Raw genomic sequence first — 26774 nt, forward strand, 5'->3', positions numbered from 1 at the left:
AATATAGCTTCTCTGAAAGTGGGTACTGGAGGTCTTTTTCCCCTCTTTTTGGAAATCTCCAGCACAGTCCCTGGCAGGTACACAACAGTAACATAAGGCCCATAGAACAGCAACTGAAATTTGATACCGAAATACTTATTTCCTTCTCTTAAAAAAATTCTTACTATTTCCCCCAACTACTACTTTCCATAAGCAGTTGTAGTTCATCTGTACCTTTGTTTGGATTCAACATAAGCTAACAACTGCACACACCATATAAAAATCCTCAGTTACATAGCAGATAGAACATCTGGCCTAGAGTCAGGAAGATCCCAGTTCAATTCTAGCCTCAAACACTTACTAGCTGTGTGACTTTGGGCAAGTCGCTTAACCCTGTTTGCCTCAGTTTCCTCATCTGTAAAATTAGCTGGGGAAGGAAATGGCAAACTGCTCCAGTATCTTTGCCAAGAAAACCCCAAATGGGGTCATGAAGAATCAGACATGACTGAAAAACATCAGTCCTATGGTGTTGTGATAACTTTCCTTTCTACTCTCAATAGGCCCTTTAATAGACATTTCCTTCATGCAAGGATTTCAATGGAAGGTCTGGCTTCTGACATATAATGGCATATAACTTTGCCTCTCAGAAAATTTTTAAGGCTATAAACTACATAACATTGGTAGAGGGAGTTTCCTTATCTGGTTTGAAATCACAAGTCTTGACCAAAAACAAAACCCCTCAAACCACACACACACATATACAATATTCATTTTTTAGACCTTTCTTAGGCCCTTGTAGTCCAATTTATACATCTGTCCTATCATTTCTATTACACTTCAAACTTCTTGAGACCAGACACTAAATCATAACCATTTTCTGTATTTCTGCTAATATATCTGTGAACTCTCAGATCAGGCCAAAAAATAAGTATGCAGGGCACTGGATGACACAAAGACAAAAAAATAAAAATAAAACACTCCCTACCCTAAAGGAATTTTGACCTGTGTTATTATTTAGAAAAAACATGACATCTAAATTATAGAGATAGAAATTGCGTAGTATTCATATTCTGGGGGATAGAAGGGGACACATGATAATGTTTAATCCAATAAAAGTAATTGAGGAAAACAATTTCTATAGGCCAGTATGTAACATTAAATATTAACCAGGCACACTTTATTATTGATGACTTTACTATTTATACTCTATTAAAAATTGATTAGATATCTGTTATTTCCTCTAGCATCAGCCACCTGAAACCACAGAAAGATCTGCATTAAAAATTAGACCGGTTCCCCTTTTCCTGTAATCTCTCCACATCCCAAAGTAGTAATTTAGACTGGTGAAAAGAGAACTTGAAAAGAAATTGGAGACCTGGGTCCCCCACAAGTCCCCCCACAGGTCCCAGTTTCTTTCTCGATCAAACGAAGGGCCCAACTAAGTAATCGTTGTCTAAATCTAACCCCAGGATTCTAAGAACTGGCTCCAAGCCTACTCCTTCGTACAGTGGTCCATTTTTGTCGACTTTTCTTGACCCCATTTGGGATTTTCTTGGCAAAGGCTTTAGAGTGGTCTGCCATTTCCTTCATGTCATTTTACAGATAAGGAATTGAGGCAGAGTTAAGTGATTTGCTCAGTGATTTGCTCAGGGTCACACTGCTGGTAAGTGTCTGAGGCCAAATTTGAACTCAGGAAGATGTCTTCCTGACTCCAGGCCTGGCATTCTACCCACTGTGCCGCCTCGTAGCCCCTATATGCCTGGTTACTTGCCTCTATCTCCCTCTTTATTCTTTCCTTAGTCTTCTTCCCTCTCTTTGTTCTTTGATCTTCAGCTTCCTCTTTTCCCCTACCCAGCCTGCCTCAAAACTGACACCTTTTCTCTGCCTCGCCGCCATGTACAGCTTCTTGCTGAAGGGAAACTCTCCCAACCCCAGCCCAGGTGAGCTTTCCTCCAAGAGAGGCGTGGAAGGGCAGAGAGATATTCCAACGTGTCCTGTTTCCGTTCTTCGGGATCTCCTCGCACCCCACTGCATCTCTCTTAAATACCTCCTAGTCTTCCCTCCCGAGGAGTCCCTTCGATCATTTCACCGATTCCACGGCTGTCCCTCGCCTAAGGCGGTCACTCCCTGGCCCTGATTGGTGGCCTAGGATCCCCCCACCTCTCACATTCCCTGAGGCCACATGCAGTTGCTGCCGCATTCGCTAGTGTTACACCTTTAGCTAAGCACGCCCAGAGCTCGCTCGTTTGCTCGCTGGCTCGGGACTCGCAGTTCTTGTCCACAGCCCCTCCCGTCTCCCTCTTCCCTCGGTTGAGGTGACCCTCGCTAGCTCAGACCCCCGGGTGTATAGTCTGAGGACCGTGAGCCGTTTTAGCACTTTATGCAGGAGGCTCCCGGAGGTGGAAGCCTCTCAGATTCGAACACAAGAGCGCGGAACCCTCGAGGCCGCGGGGAGAGATTACTCTGCTAATTTTGCTGGGAATAGTGGTCCTTCTTCAAAGTGTCGGAGCCAAGGAAGGGTAAAGAGGGGAGACCGCATCCCCGCGGGGGCCTCTGCCTTCATATGGTCCTATCCATCCAGTGCCCCAACTACCCGCCACGCGGGGAGAGACTGCTTAAAATCATTAGCTCCACGTACAAGTCTCGTAAGGTCCCTGTCCCCCAAGGCTCAACAGCTTTCCCCTGGAGCCCAGAATACACAGCTCCCTGCGGCTGCTCGTCACGGAAGTTCAACCATTGGAGGAGAGAAACACGCACACACTCGAGGGGAAAAAGCGGTTTGCACATGTTCGCTTTCTCCTGGCTTGAGCTTTTTAGCGGAAAGGTCGGGTTATCTGCAGAGGCGCTAGAGAGGAGGAAAGAGAAGGCTGCTTGGGGGGCTCCGGTCCCTTAGTATTGCCCGGGGCAGCGGGGGAGGAGACCTTGGTGCTGATGGGGGCGCGACTGCAGTAGAGTATCTGTCATCTTAAAATTTACACACACGCGCGTCCTCGAGCATCCTCGCACCGCGGTGGTCTTAAGAATTAAAGCAACCCCTACGCCTGATGGCTTCTGCACTGAACAGCAAGATTCACCAGCCTGGGGCATGCAATGGCTCCAAAACAGCTCATCGCTGTGGCGGCGGCGGTTCGAGAGAGGAGTACACCCCAGAGATCCACGTGAAAATGTGCAAAAAGATCGCCCAGCTCACCAAGGTAAGCAGGGCGCGCGGTCGGAGCCCGGTCGGATCCGAGCCGGAACACCCTCGCTGTGGCTCTCTGGCTGGCTGTGGAGACCCGGGGCCACTCGGCCAACCCAGACCGAGCTCAAGCCCTTCTCCAGACTAGGCGAACAAGGTGAACCTAGGGCACAGAAACTTTGTTTCAACGAAATGCCTGCTCTAAAAGGCAGGCAACCGGGTTTAGTGGACTGTGTTCTTCACCCTCTTTGGTACCTCACAATTAAGGGCAGTAACCATCTGTCCCACTATAATGAAAACAGCAGGTAGAAATGGGTTCCTTCAAAAGGAAACTGCTACCGTGTGTCTTTAGCGCATTATTGTTATCTGCAGGGGTATTCCCAGTAGTTTATGGATCTACATGGCATTGGGTTTTAGTTTTTGTTTGTTTTAATGTATTACTTTACGCCCCCACCCCAGCCCCTCTTGCCAGCTCTGCTGAAGTATTCGTGCCTAGAATAACGTGACTTAATTGAGTTGTGGATTGTTAAATATTTCATCCATCCATTCAGCAAATATTTATTGTCATTTGTCGAGTGCCAAAAATGTATTAGGCAAGACATTAAACATAGACCTAGTCCAATAGGATTACACCCTCCCTGTACAAGTATCTTCTGGGTGAGCATGAATGTGGAAAGGCCCAGTTTAACTAATAACCTAGAATTCGTGGGATTAGAAAAGACCTTGAGAGGACACTTAGGCTATTTCCCAGACCATGCCAGGACCATCACCAGAGCACCCCCAGATTGTTAGAACTCGGTCTGGATTTGATGTCAGAGCATTTGGGTTCACATCCAGGTTTTACTACTTATAGCATGAGTCACCAAGGAGAAGTCACTTATCTCTTATGCATCTCAGTTTCCTTGTCTGTAAAATGAATGAGTTGAATTAGAACTAGTAGATTTCTATGTCCTTCCTACCCTGAATCCTTTCTTTAAAAAAAAAAAAAAGTCACACCTGCCTTAGGTTATCCATTCCAATGATTTAGAACCTTCACTGTCAGAAAATCCTTCTAGATAACTAATCTAAATTGCTCTCAATGCGCAAGAAATTTTGCATCCCCTTACATTGATGAAATTGAAAAACATCTAGTCATTTCCCTTCTTTTAAATAAAAAAGTCCATAGCACTTTAATTCATACTGGTGCAATGAATAGAGCACTGGACGTGGAGTAAGGAAAAACTCAAAATCCGGCCTCAGACACTTGCTAGTTGTGTGACCTTCAGAAAGTCACTTGACCACTGTTTGCCTCAGTTTCCTCAACCGTATAATGAGGATAATAATAACATTTACCTCCCAGGGATTGAAAGAGATATTTGTTAATCACTCAGTTCAGTGCCTGGCTCATAGTAGGTGCTCAATAAATACTTTTGTTTCCTTTCCTTAAACCGTAGCTTCAAATGCTACCTAGCATCGACTAACATGTTTTCTCCAGGGGTCCCTTACAGAGGCAACGCAACCCACCTTAGCAGTTGTGGATCTGGAGACCTAAGAGACAATCTAGTGTAATCCATTCATTTTACATATGAGAAAATAGACACCTTCATGTTGCTTGTAGGTCACGCAGCAGTGGGTCGCAAAGCCAGAATTCAGCTCCTGGTCTTCTGACTCCAATCCCAACATCCCTCCATCTCTGCCTCTTTCCTCATGGGACTCATGTTTCTCATCACTGTGTGTCCCTCTCCCAAGCTACCTTCCCCTGCATGACCAAGGCCTTCTGGGGGAATGATGGGCCATCCTCCTCCTAGAACAACTGCACCACAAAAGTGAGACTCTCTTTCCTGCTGTCTGCTCACCTCCGTTGTTCTATGCCTGTACCTGAATTTGCTCCAAGCATATTTTAAGCTAATTATGACTCTATTCATGCTTATTAGTTGTAAGTCTTAATCAAGAAGTCATTGTACTCTGCTACTACCTGAATTTGCTCCAAGTGTATTTTAGCTAATTATGACCCTATTCATGCTACTTTAGCCGTAAGCCTTAAACAAAAAGCATTTGTTAAGCTCCATGTGTATACTAGGGACTGTACCACTCACTGGAGACACAAAGAGCTTACATTCTATCCGGGGAAACAATATGTACATAAATGGGTATATACAAAATAGATATGGAGCACTGGACGGGTGCTCCATAAAGGGAAGGTAGGGCTAAAGGTTGCATTCTGAAGTCGACGCTTGAGCTGAGTCTTGAAGGAAACCAGGGATCAAAGGACTTGAGGAGGCAATGAATGCATCCTAGGCATGAGGGCAGCCCAACCTCTTTCTGCAACATTACACAAAGACAGGTGCTAAAGTATTGCTTGGTGTAGCAAAAGGGCCAGTTTGTTTGAGCTGTAGAGTACATTATGGCTGGGAAAGGAGGATGATACAAGATAGTGAAGAGCTTTAAATTCCAAAGAAAGGAGATTATATTTGATCCTGAGTGTGAGGGGTGAGGGTGGGGGTGGTGACATGATCAGATCTGCATTTTAGAAAAGTCACTTTGCTGGCTGTTTGGAGAGTAAATTGGAGTGACAAGAGACTTGAGGCAGAGAGATCAATTAGGAGGCTATCACAATAGTCTGGAGTGAGAAGTGCTTTAGAGCACTATATTAATATAAAATAATAGTATTATTTTGGCTAAGTTGTAGATTCTTTTTGGTGCTAGGCTGTTTATCAAGAACCACCTGTACACATTAGTTGCTACTCTGTCTTTTATTATGTGTAAACATGGCATTTTGAAATGATGGTCCACTGATTCGGGAATATTCTGATGAAAATACATTTCTAATGAATTTTTATTCTGCAAAGACATAAAAAAATTGACTTAATTTTCCAATATGTCAAAAGTTCATATTTTTTGTTTAAGAAAATACCTCTGGTTTCAGAACCTTTTTATCTAGATGATTCTCAGACTATAATGGAAAAAAGGCTGGATTTTAAATTATAGTATATAGGTTATAATCCTGCTTCTACTGTCTCCTGTCAGTTAGACATCAAACATTTATTAAGCACCTACCTTGTGACAGCTACTGTGCTAAACAATGGACCTTGTATGACCTTGATCAAGTCAATTCACATCTCTGGGTCTTAATTTCTTCATGTGTAAAATGAAAATCTCTGTGATCCCTTCCAGCTCTAAATCCTGTGACCCTGTGAAATACTGGTGGTCTCCTAGGCAGTTGTTATTCCCTAATGTGTTTGTAGATAAGGTAATGCTGATTTAGAGCAATTCTGGGCCCTGACGAAAAATCAACAAGATTCCCAGAATATTCTCAGTTTACATTGTTGGGTTGTTGATGGAGTAGAGGGCATTTGGAATCTGACGATGCTTTGACACCATAGCCACAGAGGAAGTTAAGGGATATGCAAGTCCAGAAACATCATAGAAGATTCCCCATTCTTATACTGTAACTGTCTATTCCCAGGGAGAAGTGGAGGAAAGAACCCCACCATGTGCTGCTATTCCTTCCCCTCCACCCAGATCCCCACTCTTTTGCTGTTTTATTGATGACCAGAAGGCATACCCACAATGACCTTCCTGTATTTCAGTTTTATGTTGGGATAGAATGAATGTATTGCCTCTGGTCTTCCCCATACTTCCAGGATAGCTTCTTCCAGTGTAACTGGCTTAATTTCTTCTGATACCTTCAGCCTCTCCCATTTCTTTCTTTTCCCATTCCTCCTCACTCAAACTTCTCAGATTTCTTGTGACATCACTGTACCCTGGCTCTGATCCCAGACCAGTGAGGCCAGGAACAAGTGCCTTGAACTGACTTCTAAGGGGGAAGGGAGAAGTACTCTGTGGTGACTCTTTGTATCTCTATTTTAAGACAACTCTAAGTTTTTTGTTTAAAAGGTTCTTTAAATGATTTCTTCTGGAAAAGCCATTTCCCTACTTTGTGGTATGAACTAATTTTGTAAATCCAAACTCCACATCAGGGGATAGTTTAAAAGTTATTGGTTGTTAAAGTGACCAGTGAACAAAAATTTTAGTACACTAATCACATACCCAATCTGGTCAAAAAAATTTAAAATGTATACAGTGGGTGCTTTTCAGTCTTCTTTCCAAAGGGAAAACTGGTAGGGAAATTTCTGATTAGAGGTAGAGAAAAGCAATGGAAGGACTTTTACACGGATCAGCAGCATTATGCAATTAAGCAATTTTTCTCCCAATTTTTGTGTGTGTCTGCTGCCAGTGAGTAGAGAAGAAAGATAGAAATGCCTCTGAAAGCTGGTTGTAGGAGAAGATATGCTCTATTATTCTTTTCCTAAATCCTCCACAGAGGTTGAATGAGATGGTGAGAGTCTGGGAATTTAGGTGCTATTAGCTGAATAAGAAAGCTGGTGGCAGTCAGAGGATTCTTGCTGCAGAATTTTTACCTAGTAGTTGTGAGAATTTATAAGGGTTTTTGATACTAAAGTAGCCTGAAGTTGTGGAAATATAGGCATATCAAGAAAGAATGAGTGTGGTTTTTTTTTTACTCTAATTTAAGAGAAACTGGGTGAGTTACAGAAAAGAATGCTGAAGGAAATTTGAGATGGAGTGGATTAAGGGAAATTAAATGAAGGACTGACAATACAGTTAGTTGTACCAAGGCATTATTAAAAGTTTGCTATGAAGCCTTTAAAAGTATAGTAGTCTTTAATGTTATTTTAAAAACTTTTATTGGAAGCCTTTTATATGTTTTTTAGCATCGCCTTCATTTTCAAATATATCCCTCTCTCTCCTCACCCAGGGAGTTACTCCTTGTAATGAAGAATAAAAAAGAAAAGAAAAATAGCCGTTCAGCAAAACTAACCAACACATAAATCAAGTCTGACAGCAAATTCAATATTACACACTCTAAGTCTCCCATTTCTGCAAAAAACGGAGGGAAGTAGATTTTCTTCTGTCTTCTCTGGGGCCAAGCAAGTTTGGATATTATTATAGTTATAGAGTATTGGGTTTCATTTCTTTCCCCTCCCCCTATTTACAGTGTTTTAGTTATTGTGTATATTGTTTCCCTGGTTCTGCTTATTTGGTTCTGCATCAGTTCAATACAAGCTTTCCCATGCTTTTCTGATATGGTGCCTTAATCAGCGTATTACATTCATGTACCACAATTTGCTTAGCCATTGTCCAGTTGATGAGCATCTACTTTGTTGCCAATTCTTTGCTATCACAAAAAAGTGTTGTTGTGAATATTTGGGTGTATATGGGACCTTTATGTCTTTGGCCTCCTTGGGGTATATGCTTAGGGGTTCTCTTGGTCAAAGAGAATGAATATTTTAGTTACATTTTTTACCACAATTCAAAACTGCTTTACAGAATGGTTGGACCAGAGTTAATGTTCTTATGCTTACCTGTTTTAAGAAAATAATTTTTTTGCTAAAGACAGAACTAGTGAGAAGATATGCAATTTATTCAGTTAACTCACAATGTCTCTTCCTGAAACTTGGTTGCCTGGACCATCGGTCCATACTATCTGCTCCAGGCAAAGTCTTTAGGAGGAAAGGAAAAGATTCAAGTGCGAAGTCTACAAGCCTAAAAATAAAATGCCAAAAGTAATGGTGCACTGGTTTTTTGTTTGTTTGTTTGCCTTTCTTTGAATCCCCGCACTTAGCAGAGTGCCCAGCACATAGTAGGAGCTTAGTAAATTGTTATTTTTTTCTTTCCTGTGTAAAAATTTTTGTAAAGTACTATGTAACTAGGAGCTTATTTCTCATTTCTAGTAATTATGAAATGAGAAACTATCTAAATTAAATTTGTAAATCACAACATGTATGTGTGTTAACTAGTGTCTGTGATTGCACAGTATTTGGTACATAGTAAAAGCTTAATAAATGTTTATTGATTGGTTTTAGTGGTTAAGTAGGCCAAGGATATTTTATTCTTAGATTCTCTTCCAGAATTTCAGATTCTCTTATTCTGAGAAATCATCTAACCCAACCCTCTAATCAGAGAGTAAGGGACAATTCCAGGGCTAGAACTTGGGTAGAGGTCTAGGGGTCACAGATTACTTCTCTTACTTGGAAATAGTCACAATAAGAACTTGGTGAAAGAGTACAGTGAAAATCCATTCCTTATGCTAAAAAAACCCAAAGTGTATGCCCCAGGCTCAGCAAAGTCATCTCTGTACATGTTAAGGACAAAACATGTCAGTTCTAACAGGCACAAGTAATTTTGAGCAGCAAGTGGGCACCATTCATAGTTAGTTGTTGTTTTAAATGAATTGTGAATGTGTCCAATGAGAGGGGAGACCCACTGGGGAGTGGAAAGCTCTGCCACATGTCTTTGATTGGGAATGTCAGAGAATTGTGTTGAGGCAGCAGTAATGAGTGCCTGCAGCAACTCAAGTGCTAGGCAGGCAGCTGACATTTGAGCACTGTGTTTTTATGGCATGTGGGTGTGGAGGTTTTTATTGCGCTTACTATTTCTACTTCACTAAAAATACTGTCGTGCCTGCAAGAACATGCTTGAGTACATATGTTGAAGCATTTTATGCAAGTCTACTTCAGAATTCTCAGCATTAGGGTAGAGTTCTGTTTTATCCAGTTTCTATCACATAAAAATTATTGGTTTAATGTTACAACTCATAGATTAAGCATGGCTTTTCACAAGACAGTATGATACGATATTGTATGAAATGACTTCTCCAAATCTTAAGGTGTCTGTTGTAGGGAAACTGAGCAATCAACACATTGAATGAGGGCCTGCTATATGCTTGTCATTTTCAGATGCCTGTAACAGACATGGGTACCACATTCATGCTGCTCCTCAAATTGCAATTCCGTTGGTCCAGCCATTATGGAAACCAAATTGGACTTAGACCTTAAAAATCACTAAACTATCTATTCATACTTTTTGATCTAGAAATGCCACTGTTAGACCTATATCTCTAAAGAGATTAAAGAAAAAAGAAAAGGACCCACATATTAAAATATTTATAGCAGCTTTTTTCATATTAGCAAAAAACTAGAAACTAAGAGGGTGCCTACCTATTGGAGAATGACTAAAAAAATTAAAGTAGAGAAATATAATGGAATATTATTGCCGTATGAGAAATGATGAAACAGTTTCTGAGACAGTTTTGAAGACTTCTTTGAACTGACATAGAATGACGTAAGCAGAAGTAGGAGAGTGATTTATACAATGACAACCACATTATAAAGAAAAACAACTTTGAAAGACTTTAGAATTCTGATCATTGTAACGATATATGATGAGTCCAGGGATTGAAGATGAATCCTGCTTCCCATCTCCTACCAGGTAAATGATGGACTTAAAATTCAGAATGAGACATCATTTTTTGATATGGTCAATATGAAAATTTGTCTTTATAGAATATTAGTATTTGTTATGAGGGCTTTATTTTTTAAATTGTTCAAATGGGAGAGGGAAATGAAAGAGAGAGATAATAAATGTATATAAAAATAAATAAAATTAAATTCTAATTCCAACACATTTAGATCATTTGAAAAGGAGTGAAGGGGGGAAAATGATCAATCTTGGGAGGGAAAATGTGTCCAAAAGGGAGATTGTCTAAAATATTCTCCATCAATTGGGAAGGGAAATGTATCTGGAAGGAAGGAGGTCTAGTAATCAAAAAGTGTTGAGCTGGTAACTTCTCTTTTCCTTGATCAATTCATGTTAAAGAGTCATCACAGAATAGGGGAAAGGGCCCAGGACTTGATATATTTCTAGAAGATGATGATAGGTGATGATATTTACTGTCTGTCTGACTATGAGTAAGTCAGTTTGGAATCCTTACAGCTCAGCTTTCCTGTCTATATACCACGGATGATAATACCTGTATTCTCTACCTTCCAGGGTTGTTTCTCTCTCTCTCTCTCTCTCTCTCTCTCTCTCTCTCTCTCTCTCTCTCTCTCTCTTTATTTATTTATTTGTTTTTAATTTTATATTTTTAGCTTTTAGCATTAATTTTCACATGAGTTTGAATTACAAATTTTCTCCCCATTTCTACCCTCCTCCACTCCAAGATGGCATATATTCTGATTGCCCCGTTCCCCAGTCAGCCCTCCCTTCTCTCACCCCACTCCCCACCCCCATCCCATTTTCCCTTACTTTCTTGTAGGGCAAGATAGATTTCTATGCCCCATTGCCTGTATATCTTATTTCCTAGTTGCATGCAAAAACTTTTTTTTGAACATCTGCTTTTAAAACTTTGAGTTCCAAATTCTCTCCCCTCTTCCCTCCCCACCCACCCTCCCTACAAAGGCAAGCAATTCAACATAGGCCACAAGTGTATCATCATATAAAACCCTTCCGCAATACTCATGTTGTGAAAGACTAACTATATTTTGCTCCTTCTTATCCTATCACCCTTTGTTCAATTTTCTCCCTTGACCCTGTCCTTTTCAAAAGTGTTTGCTTTTGATTACCTCTTCCCCCTATGTGCCCTCTCTTCTATCATCCCCACTTTTTATCTCCTTCCTCCTTCTTTCCTGTGGGGTAAGATATCCAATTGAATGTGTATGCTATTCCCTCCTCAGGTCAAATCCGATGAGAGCAAGATTCACTCATTCCCCCTCACCTGCCCCCCCTTCCCTTCCTATAGAACTGCTTTTTCTTGCCACTTTTATGTGAGATAATTTACCCTATTCTATCTCTCCCTTTCTCCCTCTCTCAATATATTCTTCTCTCATCCCTTTGATTTTATTTTTTTAGATATCATCCCTTCATATTCAACTTACCCTGTGCCCTCGGTCTATATGTATGTATGTATATATATATACATCTATATATGTGTGTGTGTGTGTGTGTGTGTGTGTGTATATGTATGTATGTATGTATGTATGTATGTATATTCCCTTCAGCTGCCCTAATACTGCGGTCTCATGAATTATACACATCATCTTTACATGTAGGAATGTAAACAAAACAGTTCAACTTTAGTAAGTCCCTCATGATTTCTCTTTCTTGTTTACCTTTTCATGCTTCTCTTGATTTTTGTGTTTGAAAGTCACATTTTCTATTCAGCTCTGGTCTTTTCATTGAGAAAGCTTGCACGTCCTCTATTTTATTGAAAGTCCATATTTTGCCTTGGAGCATGATACTCAGTTTTGCTAGGTAGGTGATCCAGAATATCATATTCCAAGCCCTTCAATCCCTTAATGTAAAAGCTGCTAGATCTTGTGTTAGCTCATTGTGTTTCCACAATACTCAAATTGTTTCTTTCTGGTTGCTTGCAGTATTTTCTCCTTGATCTGGGAGCTCTGGAATTTGGCATCAATGTTCCTAGGAGTCTTCTTTTTGGGATCTTTTTGAAGAGGCGATGGGTGGATTCTTTCAATTTCTATTTTATCCTCTGGCTCTAGAATATCAGGGCAGTTTTCCTTGATAATTTCTTGAAAGATGACATCTAGGCTCTTTTTTTGATCATGGCTTTCAGGTAGTCCAATAATTTTTAAATTATCTCTCCTAGATCTATTTTCCAGGCCAGTGGTTTTTCCAAAGAGATATTTCACATTGTCTTCCATTTTTTCACTCCTTTGGTTCTGTTTTATAATATCTTGATTTCTCATGAAATCACTAGCTTCCACTTGCTCCAATCTAATTTTTAAGGTAGTATTTTCTTCATTGGTCTTTTGGACCTCCTTTTCCATTTGGCTAATTCTGCCTTCTCCTCATTGGCTTTTTGGAGCTCTTTTGCCATTTGAATTAGTCTATTTTTTAAAGTGTTATTTTCTTCAGTATTTTTTGGAGCTCCTTTAGCAAGTCATTGACTTGTTTTTCATGGTTTTCGTGCATCATTGTCATATCTCTTCCCAATTTTTCCTTTACTTCTCTAACTTGCTTTTCCAAATTCTTTTTGAGCTCTTCCATGGCCTGAGACCAGTTCATGTTTTTCTTGGAAGCTTTTGATGTAGGCTCTTTGACTTTGTTGACTTCTTCTGGGTGTATGTTTTGGTCTTCTTTGTCACCCAAGAAAGATTCCAAAGTCTGAATCTGAATCTGAGACTGTTTTCGCTGCCTGGCCATGTTCCCAGCCAACTACTTGATCCTTGAGTTTTTCATCTGGGTATGACTGCTTGTAGAGTATAGAGTACTTTGTCCCAAGCTTAAGGGGCTGCACTGTTGTTTTCAGAGCTTTTTCTACACACCAAGCTCTGCCATACCAGTGCTCCTCCTCCCCCAAGAACCATCAACCCAGACTGCAACTCAGATCTGAGCAGGCTCTGCACTCCTGCTCTGATCTGCCACTTAATTCCTCCCACCAGGTGGGCCTGAGGCCAAAAGCAACTGCAGCTGTAGTTCTGTGGCTGTACCACCTCCACTGTCCCTGGGGCGGTGGCTGAACTGTGAACTCCTTTCACTCTGTCCCAGCGGTTTTTTCCCACTAACCTTCTCTGTTGTCTTTGGTGTTTGTGGGTTGAGAAGTCTGGTAACTGCCATGGCTCAGTGATTCAGGGTACTACGGCCTGTTCCACCTGGTTCCCAGTCTGGTTGGTCTGGGCGCCACCCATGCTAGGCTCTGCTCTGCTCTGCTCCATGCACAATAGACCTTACCCAGAGACTATCCAGGCTGTCTGGGCTGGAGCCCTGCTTCCCTCTGCTATTTTGTGGGTTCTGCAGGATTCTAGAATTTGTTCAGAGTCATTTTTTATAGGCGTTTGGAGGGTCCTGGTAGAGAGTGGTTAGGCACGCCCCTGCTTTCCAGCTGCCATCTTGGCTACACCTCCTCTCCCCCGGGGTTGTTTTGAGGAGAGTGCTTTTTAAACTCTAACATACCGTACATGTACTTTATTATTATTGGTCATTCCTGGGAAGCAACGGTATTGTCCTACCATTCCTTCCTGCCACAATACCTGACTCAAATACTGCCAGCTCCATCTTCTTGTATCAAAGGCACCTTTATGGTGAATGTGATAGAGCAAACAGGGGAAATCCTTTCAGACATCATGTCTTATGGTAAAATTATTGAAGGCCCCACTAATAGTTGGGGAAACATTTCACAGCCTTTTCCCAAAGCAGACTCTTCTAAAGAGAATTTATAATTGTACGTCTAAATTTAAATAGCACTTTTAAGTTTTCCAAGGCACTTGCCTGACAACCTTGTGATTTGTGTCCCTGTTTTACTGAGGAGGGAACTCGGGTTCAGAGAGAGTTGATTCGATTTGCCCAGGTTCACATGGATAGGAAGGATCAGTGCTAGGAGGTGAACTCAGGTTGTTGGTTGTTCTTGGCCTACACCATGCTTAGAGGAGGGTGTTGGATAAAAAACTACTGTGACCCATGTTAGCCACACACCTGCACAGAACCTAGCTAATCACAAAACCTGCCATTTCAAATGGTTTATGCTTTATTGGTATTTTGGTTTCTCCCCTAACTCCTAACACAGCTAGAATACATTCAAAGAAACAATGGTGTCATTTGGTCCAAACTGTGGTGGGCACCATAATGGTGGCTGACTATTCTTATTCTCACCATTGCAAAAGTTGTGAAAGGAGCCCGTTGAAGAGCCTTTTTAAAATGTTGGCAGACTCTTGAGAAAGAGGAATTATCCAGAAAAGGCTCTCAAGTTGCCCTTGGGTGGCAAATGAATAATATCCTCTCACAATTCACTGAATCATTAGGACTGAAGAACACATGAGCAATTCTTCTTGCCTTTAGCTAATTTGGTTTCTGTCGCTGGACCATCAGGCTGATTATTTCCAGAAGAAGCAATATCATTTAATTTAATTTAAACCTTTAGAGGTGAAACTGAAAAACTTTCCTGCATCTGACACTGGATCTATAAGAGTAGTAACTTGCCCATTTAACTTCTGAAGTAGCACTTTATTAGGGAAGATCTAAACTGTGGTTGATTTCATTTCATAAATGACACAATCTCTGATGCCCCACCCCCAAAGTAGTTTTCTTCCCCTCCCTTATCCCTAGAGGACTGGCTGATGCCAGAAATTCCACCATCAAAGCATAATTTAATGCTTTAGCTTTTTAACCAACTTGAATCCTTCCAATTCTCTAAGGAATGGGTGATCCCATTGATGTCGGTAATTCCTCAAAAGATGAGGAGCCTAAGCCTGTGTTTCTCATCCATCTTATTAGGATAAGATAGGGTGTCCCTTTCCCAGCCCTGTCTCATCCCTCCTAACTTGCTCCAGGTCTTCCTCAGGTTCTTTTCATATTTCATGACTGAGTGGAGTATATTGACTGTTCATTGGTCATGCTTTCCTCCCCAGCCCATTTTTTCCAGTCATACCATTCTTTTATGACCTCCTTTATACAACTTCTCCTGGGGAATTCCTTGTTACTAATGTATTATAGGGGGCAGCTAGGTGTTGCAATGGATAAGAACATTGGGCCTAAAGTCAGAAAGATGAGAGTTCAAATACGACCTCAGGCACTTACTAGCTGTGTGACCCTGGGTAAGTCACTTAACCTCTACCTGCATAAAACTAGAAAAGGACATGGCAAACCACTCCAGTATCCTTGGTCCACAGGGTCTTGAAGAGTCGAATGTGACTGCACAATAGCACCAATGTATTATAGTCTGTCACACCCATCATGTACTTCTCTATTGTCTCTGGGTGCTTGTCGACTTCATTACATAGTACAGAGATTAGTCCTCTGTGACTCATAGCCATACAATGTCATTAGAAGAGTATTGGTATTGAAGGGCAAGCTTTTGTTTGAAAAAGAAAGTTGAGGTCATTAAAAAAACAAACTGAAAACCAAAAAGCAGTTCAGCTTCCTCTCCTCATTCCCTTAAATTCTGGGCCCAACTGATTGTCCACAGGCAATATCTGTCCATATATACTGATGGAAACTTCAGCCTGGACAATAGGCATTGTCCACTGGTTTTTTGCTCTGTGGAAAGTTGGGTCAAATTTTCTGGAATAATTAGGGATTTCATTGAGGAGGTTCTGCAATGTTCAGAGCTAATTACAATACGCAACCTAGGCATCCAGAAGATTTCGCCATTTACCAGGGATCTCTTTTCAACTTGAACTTTTGTACTGAAGTTAAAAATGTGCACATGTTCCTAGGATCCAAACATTATGCCATTATCAGTCACACCTCAGTGTGAAGGATGCAGAAGTACTCTCATATTGTTACTTCTATCTTCCTGTATAGTTTCCGTTTCTCCAGCTTGATTAGGAGACTCTGTGGCATAGTGCCTTATACAAAGACATTCAATAAATGCTTATTGATGATGACTATAGGTATGAATTGAGGTTTGGAAAATAGAGCGTAAGTATAATGGAAAGGTGAGAGTCAAGCACCAAGAGGGATGGGATAAAATGGAGACTGAAGATTCGAAGACAGATTTATCTTGCTTAACAATTTTATTTAGGGCTGGTTCTGATTCCGAGAAAATGGAAAAGAACTTGCATTTCTATTCGTTTGACCATTACCATGACTGATAGAGAACCGGCCAACATTTGCATTTCTTTGGGACAATTCTAGTCTATCACAAACGGGAAGAAATGGCAAATAGCACTAAAATGCTTATGACAAAATACAGTGCACCTTTTATATAAGATGAAGACCAAGCAAGTAACCTTTAAACTTGGAGGAAATGGTACAGTTTTCTTTTAAGGGAGAAATTGACAGGGCAGGCAAGAGCTAGGAATATTTTCAACACGCACTTAACAAAGCTTCTCTGCTCCTTGCTGCCAAGAAACCTTCATCCAAATTCAATATTCCTGCCCTTTGATCTCTCTGGGACAGAGCCCATTTGTCACAAGGAAATCTATTAAATTATCTGATGATAAAACCCAAATATATGCAAGAGAAGGGATTAGAACCAAATTGTGGATTTTGTTGGGTGTGGAGTGCAAGCCTCAGGAAAGTAAAATTTATCATCATCTTGTTACCTTTACTGAGCCCCTTCTGGTCTAGTCTGCCTTCATTGGCATATGCTGGGTCAGCCTTGCTGAGTACCCTGGTGGCTCATTTACAAGCCGCTCCTAAAAAAAATAGTCAGCAGAAGACAGGGGAAAATGAAACAAAACCTAACTCTATCTAACATTAGATGTTAGAGATGGAAGAGATGTTTTTGGAATTATCTTCTCCACTGGTCCTCAGACTTTTGGTGGTGGCAGAATGTTCACATTATTATTGTTGTATAATATTAAAATTGACTGACATATTTTTTTGGTTACAGCAGAGGCATTGCAGCAAACACACCAAGGCCCCCTAATAAACTACATTTCCCAAAACTAAAAACAAGGGATGTATCCTTTAACTGTTGGCAGTATGGCACTAACATTGACATTTTCATTAGACTAGTATTTTATTGTCACATTCATTGTTCCTTCACTCTGATTTTGTTACTGTTCACCTTATACACATCTTCCTATGTTTCTCTGAATTCTTCATATTTGTCATAGCTGATAACACAGAAATATGTGAGAGGCAGCATGGTGTAGGTGAGGCTATTGGGATGAAGAAGACCTGGTTTCAGATCCCACCTTCAACATTTATTAGCTGTTTGACTCTGGACAATTCACTTAACTGCTCTGTGCCTCAGTTTCCTCATCTATAAAATGCCTTCCAACTCTATATCTATTATCCCTTAATGGTAGGGAGTGAGATATGGGGCAATTAGAAAAAAAAAAAACCCACAGAATTTGAGATATTCAGCTTTTTACCAGTTGTGTGAATGTGACTGAGTAATTTCAGGGCATCAGTTGTCAGACAAGGAAGTTAGATTAAATGACGCCTGAGGTCTTTTTCAAGTCTAAAACTAAGACCTTTTGGTCACAGCCATACACCATCATTTGTCTAGCCATTCTCCAGTTATAAGGCACACATTTTGCTTCCAGCTTTTTTGTAGCAACAAATGAACATCTTTTATGCATTTGATTTTTTCTTGTTGCCAGTAATCTCTTTGATAGAGAGTCCCAGTGGATTCCCTAGGTCAAAGGATATGAATATTTTAGTGACTTAAAAAAATGCCAAGTCATTTTTCCGTCAGTGGTTCAACCACTTCAGAGTTCTGCAACCTTTCAATTTAAACAGAACTTTGGCAGACCTCTTACAGTAAAATATTTTAAAATTATTTTTCAGTCCACACTATGAAAAGTATTAAATAATTTCTGATTTTAAAGAAATCTTATATTTTCTGATTCATTTCATTCCAAATCTAACAGAAGCAACTTACTTATATATCAATAAACATAAACAGCATACAGGATCTTATCTTGTAAGAGGCTTTAATTTTTTTTTTAATTTAAATAAGCTAGTATTTCAGAGGATTGTTTCAGGACCTTACATTTTTACTTGGAAAAATAAATAATATATTTTTAACATTTCACTGTTTTATTGGTAAATGCCTTTGAAATCTTCTTAGAACCATGAAATTTTTAAAAAATTTGTTAACACAATATACACTAAGCCTGAAGATCATTAGATATGAATCCAAATCTTAAATCTGCCTAATACAAATTTCTTCAGTACTTGGGCTTCAGTATTTAAATAAAGTTCACAAATATTTGTATCATTACATTCTTGGTTATTAATACTTTTGCATTCTTGTTACTTCAAATTTTGCCTTTTAACCAGTTGTCTATAATGGTTATTGGTAGGAGGGGGACCAAGAAAAAACCCCAACAAAACCACAACCCTACATCTGACATTGGATGTTAGAGATGGAAGAGATGTTAAAAATTATCTTCTCCACTGGTTCTTAGGCTTTTGGCAGTGGCAGAATCTTCATTGTTTATTATTATAATTATTGATACAAAACACTTAAAGTAAAACAATGTAAGGATTTATAAACAAACACCTATTTTACATTAATTCTGACAAGATATACCTAAAATCAACTGATGATATGTCATGTGCTGTTAGTTGTGTTCAGTAATTGATTGGACCCAGCATTGGGCATGATGGTTCATTTAGCTAAATTTCCAGTGCTTTTCCTTTTGATTAGCTAAATCATTTGAATGAACACATTATGTATAATCAGCACAGACAGCAAAATAGACAGGCGTGTGGATGTGCCCTTTTTTTCTGGACTCCTTTAAAAACCCCAAGCATTACCCAGAAAAAGAACTTTTTAATACCAATACTCTAAGTATGGTTGTGAGACGTGGAATACAACAATCTCTGAAGAACTGAAAATGAGCATCCCACAGAGGGCAGTGGAGAGGTGCATGGTGGGTGTGAGGGAGCTGCAACATGTAACCTGAGAAACTTTGAAGAACAAGAGTGGAAAATGTCATCAGTGAATTACAGGCTAGAAAGAGAGGATGGGCTGGTCATGTAGTGATGGGGAGGGACATCAAGTACCAGCTCACATTCTTCCAGGGATGCTATGTGACTGCAGATCACAGAATACCATGGATGCCAAAAACTTGAGGTCTTTAAAAGGTTAATGGAGACACGTACCTTAGGCCTGAGCAGGCTACAATATATTGCTAATGGGATCACATAGGAGAAGTGGAATAAAGGATGTAAACAGAGAGATTAGGATGATAAAGGGAAATGGACCCACCATATATGCAGAGTAAGAAGTTAATTAGTGGATAAACTGCAGCTTTCATTTATTGTTGTTTTTCAGTCATTTCCTTGTGACCCCATTTGGGGTTTTCTTGGCAAAGATACTGGAAGGGTTTGCCATTTCTTTTTCCAGTTCGTTTTACACAGATGAGGAAACTGAGGCGAACAAGGTTTAAATGACTTGTCCAGAGTCACACAGCTAGTAAGTGTTTGAGGCCAGATTTGAACTCAGGAAGATGACTCTAGGCCCAGCCCTCTATCCACTGTACCTCCATTCTTCGTTGGAATCTACCAAATATCAGGATGGCACCTAACACATTGGATGGACCCTCTGTGGGAGATTTATGGTGGAACATGGACAAGAGTTGCACAGGATAAGAAAGTATGGAAGGGCTCAGTTCTGTACTAGTAGAGGTAGGACCTGTGTCATTGACATCAAAATATAGAAATATTTGCATTTACCTCAGCTCCAGTGCAATACTCTACAAGTAATAAGTCCTTAAATGTTTCCTAAGGGAGGCAAAAAAACAACGTAAATGTTTGTCACATGAGAACTTCTCAATATACACAAGAAATATTAATTAACAAGATATAGCATTTATTTAATAATATAATTTCACATACCACTGGTCATAATTCTAACAAATGCGCTTAATGAGGTCAACACATGTCGGGCATTATCTCTATTCATGTGAGCAAGAGGGCTGTGTATGTTAAGGAGGTCTGAATTGTGCTGGAGGAGTTTGTAGCAGGCTTCAGTGAATAAAAAATAGATTAATACTTTTCATTTTAAGGTTTTTATTTACTAATGTAGGATAGAAAGTTGTTAATAGATCTTAATTTTTCCATAGGAAATAGCTACTTGTCTCAATTATCTATGACAGTGAAGGATAAGGATAACCGGGGTAATTGAAATATGTGGATAATTCTGAAATCTTATTTTAGTCAATAAAGTCAACTTCCTTTCTTTCTGAACCTCTTCACACTGGTGCTAACTAGAAATACCAGAAGACTGGAACATACCTCTCCTTTCTGTTCTCTCTAGCTTCTGATGGAGATTGCTAAGAAATACTGAAATCATCAAAACACTGGAAGCCGGAGAGATCAGAGGACTAGGTAATCAGTCTCTGAATGACCTAGGGTTGATCGACTTACCATATCAACTTGGACATTCAACTGAATTATTTAATTTAGCTCTCAATTTATTCTTGGACAAAAAGAGGGAGTTTGGATTAGATGAACCCTAAAGACCCTTTCAAACTCTATTTTTTTTTTGTAAATTGAATTTGGTGGGTAGGCCTACAGTTTGTAATAACACAAAAAGGAAAGCTGACTTGAGACCAGGAACTTAAGAAACATTGGTCAACTTATAGTGGTATGTTCTGAATTATTTTGAATTTTGTTTGTAACAGGAGCTCTAGGGAAAGTGAGTATATATGGAACATAGTAAGTCTCTGGGAAATAGAAAAATCATGTTACATTTTTAATCTTAGAGGCTTTCTTCTGTATTTCTTTAAGGCCCATTTTAAGCCGTACCTTCTCCTTCTTCATGATGTCTTCCCTGACCATTCCAGGCTGCACTGTCTTATCTCTCATCAGAAATTCTTTAATATGTATAGTCAGGATTAGTAATAATAATAATAGCTAGCATTTATGTAGATATTGAAATTTACAAAACTCGTTACAAATATGAGTTCATTTTATCCTCACAACAACCTTAGGGGATAGATGCTATCACCATCGTAATTTTGTAGATGATTAAACAGAGACTACAGGGGATAAGTGACTCTCTCAAAGTCACACAACTATTAAGTGTGAGACTGGATTTGAATTCAGTTTTTCTAGACTCCAGGGGCACACTCTTATCTTCTTCACCACCTAGCAATAATTCATTATTACAGTTATTAATACATTCTGTTTTGTCTTGAGAGGTTTCCCAAAGAATATCTAACCATTGCCTTCCCCCCACCCCGCCACACACACACACTACCACCACTACCACCATCGTATACACAAAATATATTCCCTGAAAATAACTCATCCATCCTTAAAGAAAAGGAGGAATCTGTGCTCTAACTTAGTATCACACCCTGCAACTATTAATTGTTTTGTTTCATTTGCCTTGGTCTTAACTCCCTAATTAGAATGTAAGCTCCTTTCACCAGGTGCTTAGAGCAGATATGCTGGCTAAATACTGGATAATTTTTTTTTGAAAGTTGAATTGGTGATTATTCCAATTTTTTGGTAACCCAATTCACCAATTAAGTTTCTATAATGTGCAGAATATTCCTAAAGAAGTTGTAATATAGTTGGGGAGATGAGATAGATAGAAAAGTATTGTAAGACAAAATAGAATGTAATAGAGGTCCAAATAGAGGACATGAAGGGCCATTTGCTGTTTAGGGAATGGAATGTTCAGGATTCTTGCTTATATTTTTCTTCTTCCTTTCCATTTTTCAGCTATTTTGATCCCCAAAGTTTGGGAAAAATGACAGGAGTAAGAGATGGGACTTAATCTGCCAATTAAGAGTAACTCCTAGAATGTGGACCTGGGGGAATCTGAGAGATATTGGTGCTTTTTAATTTAAGTGCAGAAATGGAGGAATTAGAAAGGCCTGATCATTTGAAAGGTGGAGTGGAGGACTGGAGGTGGGTCATATGGAGGCGGAAATTTTAGCTTTAATGTCTATGTATGAAATTGCATGCGTTGGCAGAGGAGCTATGTAGGATAATGAAAAATGAAGTGGAACTTTGTGCAAATAAATCACCAAGATCTTATTTATACTCATGTAAATGGTAGCCAAAAAGGGGGAAGGCCTGGCCTAGACATTCTCTGTGATTAGTTCCTACTCTAATATCCTGAGATGGTAAATGTAGGTAGCTGAAAATTTAGGACTGGAGAACAGAATGAGATAGAGTTTAGGGAATCATCTGTGTGCTGGTGATAGTTTAAAAAAATACAAAGAGATTTTTCTCCTTGCTAGAGAAGCAAAATAAATTAAGAGTGCTCAAAGCAGAACCTTGAGGGATGCTGACATTAATGAGCTAACAGAAGCAAAGAGACAGGAAGAAAGAAAGATTAATCAGAGTGATGGGAGCAGAATCAGAAAAGCATGGTGTCAGGGAAGGGAGAGGAAGATAATGGAGATGATAGAAAGTAGACTAAAAAATATACCCAATGAGGACGTAGAATGCTATATAGAAAATTTTCACTCTAATTAAAGGAACATAGGCCCCAAAGTTGGGAAACCTGGATTCTAGTCTTGGCTCTGGCACTAAATTGCTTTTGACATTAGGTCATTCTCTTGATTTCTCTACCTTTAATTTTCTTGTCTGTCAAATGGATATAATACTATGTCTTTCAAGCCTCAGTTTTTTTGTTAGGATAAAATCGATCTATCAATCAGTATTTATTAAGCACCCATGGTGCGCCAGGTACTGTGTTAAGTTCTGGAGTTAAAAAAGGAGGCAAAAGACAGTTCCTGTCCTCAAGATCTTATGGGAGAGACAGCATGTAAATAGATACATACAAACAAGCTACATGCATGGTTAAGTAGTAAATAATTAACAGAGGGAAGGAACTAGAATTAATAGGGGTTGGGAGAGGCTTCCTGTAAAATATAGTACTTAAATGAAACCAGAGAAGTCAGTAGGCAGAGTCGAGGAGGAAGATGTGGGGCCAGTCAGCGACTGGAGTGGAGAGATGGAGTGTCTTATTCATGGAACAGCCAGGAGGACAGTGTCACTGGACTGAAGAAGACATGACAAGGCATGAGGTGTGTAAGGAGACTGGAAAGGTTTGAGGGGGCTATGTTATGAAGGGCCTTGAATGTCAAACATTTTGTAATTTTAATTCTGGAGATGTTAGGGAACCACTAGAATTGAGTTGGGGTGTTTGAGTTGGTGTGTGTGTGTGTGTGTGAGACACATGATCAGACCTGCACTTTAGGAAAATCTCTTTGGTGACCATTGTAGTACTTTAAGGTTTGTGTTCTGCATATATCTTTATGGGTCCCTGACTGTGATATGTATTACTTCAGAGTCTAGACATAAGCCTTATGGTTGGGGGAGCTAAATTATGGTAACCTGTGTCCGAAGTTGGGATGGGATTGATGCATTCAGCTGTGCCATTGGTGCCCAATATGTCTTCTCTCTTTCCACTATGTCAAAGCCGTGCTCTGAAACAGGTGTTGGGAGACAAATGCTAAATCTGGCCAGCAGCTTCCAGAAAACCAACAAAAGGGACAACAGACTTCTGGCTGAGTAGGATCCACTTTGAGGTGTATGTTTGGCCCACAGGAGAAGCTTAGGGAAATATATATATAAAAATATATAAATTATATATATGTACACACCCTCTGCACTTTGTGCCCCTACCATGTGCCTGGCATAAAGTAGGTACTAAAATCTTTGTTGACTCTGGATGTTGCCATTTGTTCCACAGCTAAACTTTCTTCTTTGTGTATCAACATACACTCTGCGTGATAGTGTATCAGAGTATGATCTCTTGAGAAGAGGGACAGTCTTCTGTTTGTATATCAGCGCTTTACATAGTGTTTGAAACATGGCAAATGTGTCAAATTTTGTAATTTGAACAAAAACCAAACTGAAACATCTCCTGTCCTCCAGGAGTTTATAGTTGACAATGAGGATACAGTGTGTGCACAATTAAATAAATACAAAGTAGCACAAAGTAAGTTCAAGAGGGAAGGTATGCTAGTGTCTGGGAGAGAGAAAGCAAAGACATGGAGGAGGAGGTAATAGAGATAGGCTTTGAAGAAAATGAGGGATTCTACGAGATAGAAATTAGGAAGGAGCACATCCCAGCTATGGGAGATTACTTCTGCAAAGGCACTCAGGAGAAGGAATGTCATAGGTGAGGAACTAACCAGGGTAGAATGGAGATGGAATGACTAGAATGAGGATTGTATGTAAGGGAGTAACATGAAAAAAGCCTGGAAGGTAAGTGAGACCCAGATTGTGGGGGGTTTCAAATTCCAGGCTGGTGGTTTAAAAAAATGTTTTTATACTAAAGGTAGTAGTGAGCTATTGGAGATCGTTGAGTACAGGAATGACATGGTTAGAATTGTGTTTAAGAGTATCAGTCTGGCAGTTGTATGAAAGATGGACTGGAGAGGGGGGAGGCTTTTTTGATAGTCCATGTGAGAGGTGATGAAGGTCTAAAGTGAGGTAGAGTCTTGTGGGAGTGGAGAAAAGGGAACATAATTGACAATTGCTGCTTTTACCTTCATAACAAGACACGATGATTGATTGGTTATGGGGATGGAGGAAGAGACAAGAGAAAAGAGTCACCACATTTTTTGAAAAGCAAAAGATAGTCTTGATCCCTAAGCAGATATATCTGTCACTTACCCCTTCCAGCTAAGTGCCTTTAACTGTGGTCAGGAATCTTTATCACCCCATTTCTGAGGGCTGGGGAACATCCTCATCTATCAATAAAAATGCCATGTCACTCCTCTGCCTGTGGTTTATAGCCTCTCACAAGTGCTAGAGGTCAAAGTTATGCCTTTCTCCTGCCTTGTTAAAAATTGCACCTGTCATTTTTTCGAAACAGATTCAGAGGTCTAGCCTAGAAGAAATCTGCCATCTAAATTATCTTTATGCCACTAGACAGTTTCTTGGCTATTGCCACAAATAGGGAGGTTGTTACTTACTTGGCCTGTTGATTCTAAGACATATATGTCAATACTGAAAGAAATCTTAGGCTGTATATTTGAGCTTCATGCCAAATATGTTACAAGTGCCAATAATGAAGAAGTGACCACTGATGATTAAATTGACAAGAACACCAGGATATTGCTGCTTCTTCAAAAATTTGGATTATCTTTTAGGGATAATTTAGTGTTAAGGGGGAAAAGGACCAATTTAGTCCAGGGGATTTAAGAATTTCATGCCTGGAAAGGACTTTAGTGACAATCTGGTCCATCTTTTCTTTTTAAATTTAGGAAAACTTTGGGCTAGAAGAGAAGTGACTTATCCAAGGTCACATAGTCAAGTGACAGACTAGAACTAAGTTAATTGAATCTCAGGCCAGAAATCGTTTTACTCTGACATGTTACCTGACAACCCAGCATAGTCAATTTATGTTCTTGGATCCTTGACCAAGATCTAGAATATATCCTTTTCTCATCAACACATCTTCAGTTAGTAACTGGCATCAAGTAAGGAAAAAATTAAAACCAGAATAAGACAAGAACAGTGAAGGAACTAGGGAGCTGAAGTTCCAGTCATTGCTGTTGTTCGGGGAGGCGACTGGGGGGAGAGGGACAGAACTCTGTCTCACAAACCTTTTGAAAGTAAGATTTATACATGGGATGTCCTAAAAGTCTTGGTGCACTTTATGCTATAAAGCTGCATTAAGACGTTTGGGAAATCTTGTGCATAAATAAAACACTGTCTATTCATGCATTTTATTTTTCAGAGGGAAAAGAAAGGAACTAGCACAAGAAAGATCACCTGGAGCAGCTAGATTTTTTTTTTTATTAACTAGCATCCTGGTCCTGCCTGGGCTACAGATACAAGATGGTTAGGAGTTTTCCATGGCATCAATGTAAAGCTTGTGATATGTAATTCTATGAAGACCAGAATGGGAAGAGTCCTCTCCTTTCAGTAAGTCAGGGGGATCTGATAGAAAAGGTACAGTAGGTGGCCCAAGGTCAAAATAAAGGCCAACAAAAATGGGTGACAGGCAAGTCAAAGAAAAGGTTGTGCTCAAGGAGAGTTTGTACAGTTTGTCATGTTGAGAAGATCTAGTCTGGGGTCTCTCAAGCCTGCTCTTCTGGATAAGCCATAGCTGAGCTAGTTATGGCAGCCACTTGCCTCCGTTGACCCCAGAATGGAGGCAACCATGTTCAGACACATAAGATCTCCCAACTGAGAGATCATACCCTAGAGAACACATCTCTGATGTAAGAGGGCCCTCACACTAGGTTCTTGTCATGTATATAGTCTCTGCAGTCTTACCACAGTAGATGTTTAATGGATATTTGTTTAATTTTATTTTTAATTTTGCATTAACAAAATGAAGTTCCTTTAACTAGAGCAATAGCTTTTTGCATCAGTTCATAAAAATCTTTTCCTGCTTCTCTGTATTAGTCATGTTCATAATTTCTTTTTTAAAAAAATA

The 26774-nt window shown here is 39.8% G+C and overlaps 1 protein-coding gene across 1 annotated transcript in view; it reads left to right on the forward strand.

Annotated features, from left to right (window-relative positions):
• The first annotated feature begins 3023 nt into the window (after window positions 1-3023).
• Window positions 3024-26774, forward strand: part of FAM184B (family with sequence similarity 184 member B) — a 115007-nt gene continuing 91256 nt past the window's right edge. The window contains exon 1 of the mRNA XM_036764755.1: window positions 3024-3173. Coding sequence (XP_036620650.1) covers window positions 3024-3173 — 150 coding nt within the window. The remainder of the gene's footprint in view (window positions 3174-26774) is intronic.

Source organism: Trichosurus vulpecula, chromosome 6 (genome assembly GCF_011100635.1).
Source record: "Trichosurus vulpecula isolate mTriVul1 chromosome 6, mTriVul1.pri, whole genome shotgun sequence".
Lineage (NCBI taxonomy): Eukaryota > Metazoa > Chordata > Mammalia > Diprotodontia > Phalangeridae > Trichosurus > Trichosurus vulpecula.